At 44.8% G+C, this 12948-nt stretch overlaps 1 protein-coding gene and 1 pseudogene across 1 annotated transcript; both read right to left on the bottom strand.

The window, feature by feature from the left end:
* Positions 1–576: 576 nt before the first annotated feature.
* Positions 577–690, bottom strand: LOC125618394 (annotated as a pseudogene).
* Positions 691–11539: 10849 nt separating this feature from the next.
* Positions 11540–11809, bottom strand: LOC125618135 (small cysteine and glycine repeat-containing protein 5-like). The gene has a single exon (XM_048807990.1). It carries the CDS (start codon positions 11807–11809, stop codon positions 11540–11542), a length of 270 nt encoding a protein of 89 aa, XP_048663947.1.
* Between the last annotated feature and the right edge of the window lie 1139 nt (positions 11810–12948).

Consider the following 12948-nt stretch of genomic DNA (forward strand, 5'->3'; position numbering starts at 1 on the left):
TAGAAAGTGTGAACACTTCAGACTGAGACTAAGCATCAGTGACCATGAAGAGCTTGTATGTTAATAAGAAAATCGTAAAAAACCTTTGCTACAGTTGCAAAAAAAAAAAAAAAAATAAGAAAATCGTCCTCACTGTGATTATGGGAACAAGACAGATTCCCCTTCAGAGGGAAGTCAGCTGTAGAGGCTCCCATAGGCTCATTCCAGGCGTGTGAGAGGCTAAAAACTCCAAACTCAAACTGCACTGCAGCTCACCACAGTGTATTCAGTTTAATGCAGTTTGCTTACAGTAAAAATAAAATAAAGTTTAAAAATTCCCCTTTAACATGTTTTAAGGTCTATTTTAACTGGTAAATAAAAACATAAAAATGTTGCATATGGAGAGGATATCAGGTTCCCTTTTGAGTCATGAATACATTGTGCAATGTTTAAATCAGGTAAAACATATTTATCGCCTCAAATATTGATCATGTCTACATGGTGAAAACTTTCAAAATCTTTTCTTCCAGCTTTTTGAAGTGCACAGTACATTATTGTTATCTTCTAGCCACCCTACTGTGCATCAGCGCACCAGAAAATAAAGCAAGGTCAGACGCTCAGAGGCAGGTGGCAGTGCTTGGACCCCTCAGGACAGAGGGCTCTTGGATCCTCATCAGGGGAGAGCTGACCTTCTCTCCTTTCATACAGTTTTCATACAGGAAAACCCCTTTGGCCAAGTGTGCTCATGGTCCAGCCCTCTCGGATAATGTGATGCCTGCTCTTCCCAGTGAAGCCTTCTAACTTGAAACAGACATACTTCAGAGAAGCCCTGCTTCAATAAAATAGTATTTACAAAACAACGGGTGGGCCGAAAGCGGGCCTCAGTTTATTGAGTCTGATCTAGACATTGAAGAAATCCAGTGGTGTACAAGGGTCCAAGGTCAGGCTGCCTGGGCCTGTTTCCCAACTTTTCAACTCCTTTGTGATCTTGGACAATGAACATTCCAATATTCTTTGGAGTGTTATTTCAAGAATAAACTTAAATGTTACATGTAAAAATACTTAGAACATTATAAGATGTTTAGATGCCTGTAACATTATAAGAGCTCAAAAATATTTGCTCAGAAAACCATTTATTTGCTGGGCACAGTGGCACAGCCCTATAATCCCAGTGGCTTGGGAGGCTGAGGCAGGAGGGTCCATAAATTCAACACCAGTCTCAGCACCTTAGTGAGGGCCTAAGCAACTTTTCAAGGGCAGGAAAGTTTCTTGACATTTCCATTTAAGGCTATAAGTTTACATTCCTTAGTGATGATATAATAAAATATAAAAAGGTCTGGGGAGGTGGCTTAGTGGTTAAGTGCCCCTGGGTTTAATCCCTGGTATTCCCCCGACCCCCACAAAAAAAGTAAAACAAAAACAAAAACAAAAACAAAAAAACCCAGAAAGGGTTGAAGCATTGTAGAATTTTAGAGGAATGATGTATAATACAGATTGGACTTTCTTAGCCATCCGAGAAGCCTTTTCTTTGTGCTCCAATGAACTTGATCAGACCATGTGGGGCACCTAAGATCTTTAAAGGAGTAAATTCTCACCTTAGCTCTGATCTCATCTCCCTCCTGTGTTGGGTCCTTGCAGTTACCCTCTCCTGTGACCCATGGTCCCTCGCATAAACCCTTTGACTTGGACTAATAACTGTTAGTTATCTGTTTTCCCTCAGCCTTTGAGGTGACAAAATGCAGGAGCAGAACCTCATCTTGGCCACTTTGGTTGATCACTCCTTTCTCCCAGGCAAGCCCTTTACCCAACACAACACCTGTCAAAGGATGGGCAACATGGTTTGGTTCTTCCTATTAGCTGGAGATAATGAGGAGCCCATTTAGCTTATGCTTCTGTGGCCCACTGAAGTTGCTTTGGAGAGTTATCCTTATTGTACTCATTAATGTAATGTATTATGGATAAAATTTTCAATAAGACTGCGTGTGTTTGAGAATTTTGAGTAGAGATGAAATTCCATACCTGTAGCCATTTAATTGGCCTGTCTCTGGGTTTTCATTTGGAATTTATCCTATAAGCTGCTGTCAGATATATCTTCCTGAAATACCGTTTTTTAAAAACCATGCCATATAAGTCATTTGAAAAGGAAACTTTTCAAAGTTCATTACTGTCTCAACTTGAATTTCCACCTTGAATACACTTTTCACCGTAGGAGAGACTAGCTGCAAGGGCCCAGCTCAGGAGGGAGATGAGATCAGAGCTAAGGTGAGAATTCACTCCTTGAAAGATCTTAGGTGCCCCACTGTAGGAATATACTTTCCTTTCTGTGTCTTGAATAAGTTTTCTCTTTTCCCTGGCCTACCTTGAAATACTAGTAATGGCTAACATCTATTGGTGTCTCAGGCTCTATTCTAAGAGTTTCAGATGTGTTATCACATGCATACTTCACAATAGCCCTATGATATAGTGTTATTATTTCCATCAGGGAATTAGAAAAGATTGGGTCATGTTTTTCTGGAGGTGGAGGATCAATTCATGCAGGATGATCGGAGACCGTGTCCTGTGTCCTCTCTTCCTTCTTCCTCTCCACCTAGTAAGTCTGGTTTTCCACTCCCAGCCCAGCTCCTGCTCTGTCATCTCTATAAGCCAGCCTTTCTTTTCTGTGTAATTGGAAGTGATTTGTCACTCCTCTTAAAAATCTTAATATTCAGCTGGAACTTCACCAGCCACTGCTTTGAGACAACTCTTCCTTTATTGAGCTATAAATCTTTCTTTTCTTCCTTTTCCCAATTATTTTTTCTCATCTCTCTTGTGGGTTTGGAGTAATTTAAACGCACATTTCTTTGGTTCACCCATATGGCCTTGCACATAACAAGGGTTCGACAAATGCGTATTGATTTGGTCCCATTTTGCTCAGCTGTTTATCTTTCACCATGGAACTATAGGCAGGAAGTTAATTGATAGGTGCACCAAATAGCATCCTCTATGTATTTAGGACAACAACACCTGGCTGTTTTTAGCTGGCATGCTGAAAACATGTAGGAATTTGTGCTACTGACTGCTAGGTGCCACACTGGAAAGCCAGATGGCTTCCAGGGACTTGGGTTTTACAGGTTGCCTGGATGGGGACTGGGTTGATAATCCCCAGGCCAAGCTGAGCTGACTGCCTATAGGCAGACATATATGAATACAGATGCATTTTGAATGAATTTTGATCATTGCTTGATTTATTATTTTCTAATTTTGGCTTAAAATTTTTTTCAAGAAAAGAAAAGTTTTCATTAGCTGATATCTATGTAGGAGTCTAGTATTTGGGGTAATTATAGGGATTCCTACATTTTTTTTTTCACAAGGGAAACCTTCTGATTAAAATTCTGTGTGAATGCCTAAGACCTAGGGGTGATTTTGGGGTGCCCTGAGTCCTGCTTTCTCCAGCTTCTCTCTGCCTTTCCCCAACTTGACCATCCTTTCCATCGGCTCTTGCCTTTGTGAAATGTCTCTAACACAAATCCTTTTGCCACATTCATTGACATCTGTTTTTTCCTCTAGGGCAGCCATACTAATGTACACAGAACCTTTTTGTCCTTTTCTATAAGGAGGAAAGAAGTGGAGTAGGAGCACTTTTTTTTTTCCCTTACTGAAAGTGTTCTTTTATCTATTTGCTTGCAAAATACAGGGAAAATACACAGTTACAATATTTAAGATAAAAAATAATAATTCCATTTCCTTTAGAGATAACCATAAACTCATTTGCTGTTAAAGTGCTCCTTACCAGTCCAATCACAAGTAGTGACTCCAAATGGCAGCTTCCACATAGCCTGGACTCTCGTTAATGCCTTACCCATTATCTGAATGTCTGGCTTGAAAAATGACTTGGAAGAAGGGAAACCTGATGAAGCCCTTCTCTCTATATTTTTTTCGACTTGACTTTTCACAAATACACTCTGAGCACAGAATGACACATAGAAATGTAATTATAGCTTAATTTTATGATGAATTAATTATACAAAAGAGTGGGCAGGAGCCATTAGGTAGAGAAAAGGTATAAAGTGGATTGACTTAGCTATCAAGCTAGAAAGAGGATTTGGAAAGCTGTATGGGTGGCCACAAAAGTTTATCAGTTCTTCTACGATGTCATTTATACTTGGGACTGACTGTCCCCACTTGAGACTAAAGCACTACTGGCCTGGGGAATTCTAAGATGTCTCATTAAGTTGGGAAACATGTGAAATGGAGCTTAAGACTAGGGGACACATCCTAACCAAAACCAAAAGGCAACAAAGTAAAACAAAATCATTTTAGCAGAAAGAAGACAAACAATGAACTTTGGTTCTATTAACAATGCCCCAGTTCTTAGATATGTTTTGAGTGGTGTATATTATAATGAGTTCATATTTATATGATTATAAATAGAAAAAGATGTACTCTAGGTCCATGTTGTGAGCCATAACAATTGTACACCACAGTAGATTTGTGCGTGAAGCATGTGGAGAGAAAAATCCCTTGTGAGACATGGAGAGTCCAGCATAGTATTTTGGGACCAAGTAACAGAATGTGGTAGAAGGTAGGGGAAAAACATTCTTTCCACTGCATCAGATTGATATCAGGGTATAGGGTATATCCGGGTGACATTGGCATAGACGTGCTCAGAAGTGTTGGCAATGGCAGAACTACAACATGTGTGGTGGCTGGTGACAGTGATGAGCTCTTCCATGGCATAGCTTTGGCTTGGGACCTTCGAGCAGCACCTGCAGGAGGTGGTATCCACCAGGACCCTACAGCAGTCTTTCCTGCTCACAAGGCCTCAGGGCTGCTTCCCTGCTAGGCCCGAGCGACCAGCCAGGGTAGAAAGACAAGCAAGTGGAAGGGCCACGCCACAGGGCAGCAGAGAGTGGTGTGTCTATGAACACACCGACCCCTCTGTGGACCCTCAGAATAGTGATTGATGGGGCAGGAGGGCTTCAAAGGAAGTGAATGAACCCATGTAGTAAATAATAATAGATAACTCAATTTATCAACTAGTTCATTAACACATTCAACGAGTATTTATTGCTCTTGCCTAGCAGGCACAGAGCCCTGGATTCAATCCCAAGCACCACACACAAGTATTTATTGACAACTTACGAAATGACTAAGTACAGATCCAGCAGAAAACTAATGGTTGCTATTACCATGACCCTGTTTTCTCTACTGCAAAGATGTCCCCTAAGAATGTTGCATGTCCAACTTGTCACTTTTTCCCCTCTCTCACTAACCCAGCTGTTGGCCCATTGAGGACCACATTCAATTTGGCCAAAACATTGCAAAAGCCCCTTAAGTGGTTCCCTGTTGGATTCTCACCTCCCAAGTCCTGGTTCTGCTGTTGGTTACCTTCCTGAAACATGGATCACAGTTCCCACTGACTTGTACACCTCCGAATGCTTCTTCAACATGGTACCCAAGGATTTGTCCACTTTGACTCAAGGTTTACAGGTGTGGCTCTGACTATTCCTGGCTCCGCACCTTCCCTGTTTTACCTATGTAAGTCTCACCCAGTTGTCCTTTGGATGTTGTAGCCTGTTTGTCCTTCATTTTCCCATCTCCAGTCTTCCCTGCCGCTCTTATGGAAAGCCCCTTCTATGATAACGTCCCTGTCGTAGGCTTCCCAATTCCGTTTCTCCCATGCACACTCAGAGTTGGCTTATTTCCTCCTTGGCGACTTAAACAGTCAATCTGCAGGTTTTTCAGGTCTTGTTCCAGCTGCTTATTGAAATTTCCTCATAAGTTTCTCACCAGACCAAGAGCCTGTGGATTCTTCTTGCTGTGTTCTCACGGTGCCCTGCAGAGCCACTTCCTCATTGGAGAAGGCACTTCAACATCAGCTTATTAGATTGAATACGCTGCTCCCCACCAAGGTTTATGTGATGGAAAAGTATTAAGGAAAATTAAAGTAGAAGTTTATAAGCCCTTCTAAATAAAACAGACAAATCCTGGGGGTTAGAGATCTGGGGAGAAACCCAAATGAAAGCATGGAGGAAAAGCTTCCAGGACCCCACGAGGGAAGTACACAAAGGCCACGTGAGATTCTGCTGTTGATGTTTGCATAACAAAGAACAGGGAAGTGACACGCTCTAGGTCAATTCTGCCCCCAGAGCTGGTACTAAGCCCCCACCCTTGCAGGAAGAAGCATCTACTCTCCCTCTCCTCTCCTCCCTCCTCCCTCCTCCCTGCACCTGAGTCCTCTCTACTGACACCACGGGTTGCTGTGGCTGTGGAGGCTGCGGTGGCTGCAGCAGTTCCTGTGGTGGCTGCAGTAGCTGTGGTACTGTGGTGGCTGTGGTGGCTGCAGTAGCTGTGGTGGCTGTGGTGGCTGCGGTGGCTGCGGTGGCTGCGGTGGCTGTGGTGACTGTGGTGGCTGCAGTAGCTGTGGTAGCTGTGGTGGCTGTGGTGGCTGCGGTGGCTGTGGTGGCTGTGGTGGTTGCAGCAGCTGCACCACATGCGGATGCTACCGTGTTGGCTGCTGCTCCAACTGCTGCCCCTGCTGCCGTGGCTGCTGTGGGGGCTGCTGCAGCACCCCTGTGTGCTGCTGCCGCCGCACCTGCTGCCACTCCTGTGGCTGTGGCTCCTGTGGCTATGGGAAGGGCTGTTGCCAGCAGAAATGTGTTGTCAGAAGCAATGCTGCTGCTAGGGGGCAGGTACGGCAGGTAACGGCTATGGGTCAGGTAACTGCTCTGGGTCAGCTTCCTCCTTCTGTCTCCTCCTCTCTGTCTTGAAGGTCATAAGCATGACCTCAGCCTATCAACTGCTCTTGAAAAATCCCACATTTCTATAGTTCTTGTGATCTTGTTCAGTTCCTAATCACCAACCAAAGTAACAAAATGCTGTCTTTTCTGTCAATCTCCATTCAAATCATGGCCTCAGTACAATGCAGTAAAGATAGTTAATGCTATACCTCCTTAAACTGCCTCTAAAGGTCTTTATTTATGTCCTGGTTTTATCACTGCATTGGCATATTTTATATACCAAGCAATTCTTGTCTTAATAAATTACTGTAAATCAGCTTCAAAGAGTCGTTTCTTACTCTCTTTCCAGTCTCTAAACTGTCCACGGGGGAAAAATGAGTTTTATTTCAATAGATAAGGCCCATGCTATATGTGCAAAGAGCCAAAATTGATATAAATTGCTTGCAGTAGGCACAGACAGATTAGGGGATGATTAATATTTTGTGGGTTTATTGAGAAGAGAGGGGTGGGGGCACTTCCTCAACCTTGGCACTTCAATGTCATAAACCAAAGTGGTCCCCAAATCTCTCCCTTCATGGAGTCTTTGCAACTAAAGTCTGGTACAAAAATATTGATCAGCCCCCAAATGATCATAAGATCACATAAGAGCACGACCACCTTTTAGACTTATAATTCCTCAAGGTCCCTATTTGTCTATGCACAGAGTTCTTTTCCACCACATGTTGATCTTGGCGGCCATGGCTTCATTGCTGACAACACTCCAGAAGGCAACGTAGCCAGAGTACTGGAGTCTTGCTGCACTTCTCGTCCATTAGCTGTTTAGTTCACATTGTGCTTTCCACCAACTGTCACTCATTACAAAGCCTCTTATCCTCTGAGTCATCTCTCCAAGATCCAGACATCTGAGCAGAGCTCTAGCCACGTCAGGTACCAGGGAATCCATTTTATCAGCTGCTTCAAACTAGAAGATCAGCTTTAGTTGTAGCATAACATCAGCATTAGAATCATAACAATCAAACCACCCCTAATGTCCACCTGCACAAAAAAGTACATCCCCAAACACCTCTTCTCCTAATGTCAAATACTGCTTCTTGGGCTTTCTCCATGTAGTCTCCAGATTCCTGAACTATTGTGGTTTATTTAGCAGTGAAGTGAGAGTAAAAGGAAGCATATGGGGCCCCCAGCTGGGGTGGGGCTGTGAGGTTGGGGCCAAGGGAAACCAACCTCCTTGGATATATCTCCCAGGAGGACATTTCTGTACTAATCCAACGAGGCCCAGGTGGGGTGTCTTCTTGTCACTCCATGCAGAGTCGGCCACAGGACAAGAGTTTACACAGGCTGAACTGACCCAATGGAATAATATCAACAAAGGAAACAAAAGTTCAATAACTACCTCTTATAAGACCTCCAAATAGGAATCCACAGAAAGCTAATCTCTTTCCCGTGGAAGTCAGGAGATGGGGTTGGAGGACGGCTTGTGGATGGATGAGCCTCCTAGACTCCAAGTTGACAAGGATGTTTGGGTACTCACCTGGCCTTCCCTCTATTTCCTTTCTTACCTGCCAGAGCCCTGATCCTCTCATGCCCTGAGGCTACCCAGAGGTCCTCTGTTACTCTCAGCATCTGGGGTTCTTGCCTGCAGTCCCCACCTCTGATTCAACTTCTTCCTCCCATATACATCCTTACAACTGCCTCTACCTATAGTAGCTGTCCTTACTCAGGAGGGGGTCAGGAGATGAGCACCAGTTCACCCATCTCTCAAGGCGGAGGAGAGGACTCCTTGAATTCAATTCCCACACAGCAATGTTGATCAGAAGAGTCTGAGACATGGAGTCCCCTCTAGGATCTAAGACCCAACTCTGCTTAGGATCCTGCTCTCCCTGTCTCGCTCATTGGAAATGTGAGGTTGTTCTCAGTCAGTGGAAGTAGAAGACATGGGCAGTAAGTATTTCTTGGGTGTTGCTTCCCAGTATTGACATGGATCTGTGAAAAAAAAAAATCCAGTACGTATATGAGTGGACTTCATTATTTTAAAAACGAGATGTCAAACATGGTCATGAGAGGAGACAGGGGAAAGGCTCAGGGAAGGGGTTCATTCCATTCACAGGTCCTGGAGGGATGAGGTCACTGCCTGTCACCAGGGGGTCACTGGGAGGAAAAACTGGGAAAGAGCTCAGACAGCCAGGGAGGAGTGGAGAGGGAGCGTAGCCCCATGGGTTTGTCGATGGGGGTCAGGGTGGAGCTTTCAAGCAAAAGGCAGAAGGGGTTCATGGGTGCCTCTGAGTGTTACTAGGTATCACTCAGGGAGGACAAGGAGGGGAATTTGTGGCTGGGCTCCCTTATCTCATGGTGCACCTGGCCACCAGAGAGGAGCTCAGGATTTACATCACAGTGCTCCACTACCATGTGTTGAACATGCATCTTCCAGACATGGTTTTGTGTCCTACTGGGGACGCTGAGACTCAGTTCTTTCTGCTACATAGGTGACAATTTGTTATGGAAAAGAAAAGTACAAATAGTTACTAGAAACAAGAGCAAAGGGCACATGAGACTAAACATAGGTCACCTGCAAAATGTAAACAAAAGAAAAAAATAAAATGTCTCTCTGCTTTGCTTTTGTTATGGGCTTTTGTTATGGGCTGAATGCACTCCAATCCCAATTCATCCTTGAAGTGGTAATTCCAAATGCCAGACATACTGTAGATAGGTAATACTTAAAAAGAGGCAATTAGGTTAAAATGAGGTTAGGATGGGTCCTATTCCAGTATGACCGATGCTCCCCTAAGCATTAGGACACAGACCTGTAGGGAGGGAAGACCATGTGAAGATGGGAGGCCACAGGGATGAGGAAACTCCTGGCACAGACATGCTGGCTGGCCTTCTCATCACAGGAACAGCCCCTGCCTTGCCACCACACAGTCCTCAGTCTGGAGCGCTCAGCAGCACTGGTTCAAACTAGGCTGCACTTGACAGAGAGAACCCACACTGGCATGTCCATGAGGAACGGGGAGCCGTGGACTTGGTGCTTGGAAGGTATTCTGGTGTTTTCAGGAGAACAGCATCCCCACCGCTGATAGGAGTACCACGGCAGTAACCACGCTTAGCCTAGGATGAGTCTTTATGCATGCCATTCCCTCCAAAGGTACTCAGCTGCAGGTCTGCTGCATCGTTGAACTTGCCTCAGGTCCCCAGACCTGGCTTTGTATCTGAGAATCTCTCAATGAACACTTGTTGACAGCAACCAATTTTCTTCTGAAAATTTGTAATGCTTTCAAAGACAACTCATGGTCTGAGTCATAAATCATTTGTTTTTCCATTTGAGTCGTAAGTGTGACTGATAGCTATTGGAGGGTAACTAAAGTCTATAGTTTCCTCTTAGGTATAAAAGAAATAGATCCTACCTTTATAGAGAAGTTGTTCTATCAGGACCCCCAATCCCCAGTCTGGCAAAAGAACACAGATTATGGTACTGATCAAGGATCCTCCAGGCTTACTAGTCCAAAAATTGAGAAAAAAATGAACAAAAACGTAAATCACAATTTAAGAAAACCAAGTCTTATCAGTACTCTAAGTATGGTTAGATTGATGCAGACAAAAAACAAATAGTACTTCTATTGAAGACAAGTAGTGAGCCTAGAGGCTGCTTCAAGAGAATAGTGATAACTCAGATCCATCCCATTTTCATTGATGCCTACCCATTTAGCACAACCCGATGGCGTTAATTGTGTAGTTAGGGAGATGGAAGAGCTAAATAAATAATGCCAAGGTTCTAAATGTGCATGGCTGGCTGAATTTATGTCGGGGGTGGGAGGGATGGGGTTGGGGGACAAAGCAAAATGGTAGCCAGCCCTGAGAATCTTCCCTCTAGGCCAAAAGCGAATGCCCCTAGCAATGTCTCTCTGTAGTTTTGTTTGAATTTTTTAACTGTGAACAGAACAGGATTTTGAATGCATTCACAGAAGTTGACCATCTGAAACCAAAACACCTGCCTCAAAATTGAACTCAGATGACAGATATAACCAGATGTATTGTGCGTACATTCCTACCTGAATTTCATGAACAGCAGAAGCAGGAGAGCTATTCACAGTGTCACTGATGACTCTGCCACCACTGTCATCCAACAAAGATCTTTTTGGTACTGGGGACTGAACCCAGGGGCATTTTACCATCGAGCTACATCCTCACCCCTTTTAATTTTTAATTTTTTTTTTAAATTTTGAGATAGTGTCTTGCTAAGTTGCTGAAGGTCTCTAGAAATTGCTGAGGCTGGCCTCAAACTTGAGGTCCTCTTGTCTCAGCCTGGGAAGCTGCTGGGATTACAGGCATGTGCCAGTGTGCCCAGCTCATCAAAGACCTTTTAAGAAGGATTGAGATGTTTAGGATACGGGATATGATCACACCAAAGTAAAGATAAAGAGAAGTGTTTAATGATAAATTTGTATTTTGCTAGAAAAATTTAAAATAGCCATTGACTACTAGGAATATAGAGAGAAAAAGCACAAGATAAAAGTGAAGATAAAAGCACAAGAATGGGAAGGAAATAACCATATACATCAGAAAGTATGTGGGGCCACATTCTGTTTGGATTGGACACGTGACGTGGGCTCCTTCAGGAGCTGGGCTGTCTCAAGCCTTGTGTAGGGTGTTTGTTGTTAGATAGGAAATTCTTCTGATAGGAGGACGGAGAACACCGAAGTGGACACACAGTGACACAGAATGTAGGAGCAAAGTCAGAGGCCAGGGGGAGAAGTCTCAGGATGCTGGAGGACAGGTAGTGCTGGTGAGGAGGTGGGGGGAAAGTCCCCTGCATCTCTTGCCCAGGATCAGAGGCACAAGGCCACCTAGCAGCAGCACTGCTTCTTACAGCCACACTTCTGCTGACAGCAGCCCTTCCCATAGCCACAGCCACAGGAGCCACAGCCACAGGAGTGGCAGCAGGTGCGGCGGCAGCAGCACATCACAGGGGTGCTGCAGCAGCCCCCACAGCAGCCACGGCAGCAGGGGCAGCAGTTGGAGCAGCAGCCGACTCGGTAGCATCTGCATGCGGTGCAGCTGCTGCAGCCACCACAGCCACCACAGCCACAGCAGCCTCCACAGCCAGAGCAACCCATGGTGTCAGCAGAGAGGACTCAGGTGCAGGGAGGAGGGAGGATGGAGGAGAGGAGAGGGAGAGTTGGGGCTCTCTTCTGCAGGGAGTGGGGTTTAAGTACCAACTCTGGGAGAGATGAAAGAGGGCATATGACCCCTTCCTCGTTTCTGATGTGCAAGCAAGAATCTCAGCAGCTCTTAATTACTTCCCTTCACAGATGTCTTTGTCTTCTTTACGTTCTCAGCTTCTTTCCTTCTTTCTTTCTTTCTTTCTTTCTAGTTGTAGTTGGAAACAATACCTTTATTTTATTTATTTTTATGTGGTGCTGAGGATTAAACCCAGCGTCTCCTACGTGCTAGGCGAGCACTCTACCTCTGAGCCACAACCCCAGCCCCTTGTTTATTGTTTCTTAAAACTACATTCCAGTACAAACAAAAAAGGCCTAACGGTTCCTGGGGAGCATTCTGGGATCCAGAGGCATGACAAGGCTGTCAAAGTAATGGCAGCCTTCTCTCTCTTCCCACAAGGCTTGGAAAACGTGGACCTAGTGTTTGAACTCTGGGCAAGGGCTCACTGACCACAGACATTGCCTGGAGCCCCTGGCCCAGGGGCTGTGAGCTGTTGAGATGCAGATGAGTGAGGTTTAAGGCTCAGGCCCTGACTTCAGGGCCTACACACAAAGTAACACTGCAACTGAGAATAGGAATAGCCAACGGAGTCAAAGTCACTAGTGAGGGCAGATGCCATCACCCCCTTATCAAGAAGTGGAATCTGCTGGTGGAATATTTACTCCTTCGCTAACCACTTCATTTGAAGCATACCATTGTGATTTGTCTTCTGCACACCCAGGCTTTAAGGATTGTTTTAAAAGTAGAAATAAATCTTTATTGAAGTCTACATGTTAGTGGTGCAATTCCTGTCACATGTTGCTTTGGGTGAGGAAGACACTTTTGTCCTTGATTGGACGATATCAACTGAGATGTGAGAGAAATACCTCCCTGCTAACTAGCCTGACCGGGACCCTCTAGATGCTGGGCTATCTGGGCTCTCTCTGTGGCACACACAGTCCAGAGGTCAGGAAGGAGAAGAGCTGACAAGGGAGAGAGCAGTTTACGGCTTTGAACTGAAGATCAACCCCGTGGATCCTGGTGGGCTTGGCAC

Source organism: Marmota marmota, unplaced genomic scaffold, assembly GCF_001458135.2.
Source record: "Marmota marmota marmota unplaced genomic scaffold, marMar, whole genome shotgun sequence".
In the NCBI taxonomy this organism is placed as follows: Eukaryota; Metazoa; Chordata; class Mammalia; order Rodentia; family Sciuridae; genus Marmota; species Marmota marmota.

Coding starts and splice junctions, on each gene's coding strand:
- LOC125618135 (XM_048807990.1), bottom strand. CDS start 11,809: ATGGGTTGCTCTGGCTGTGGAGGCTGCTGTGGCTGTGGTGGCTGTGGT.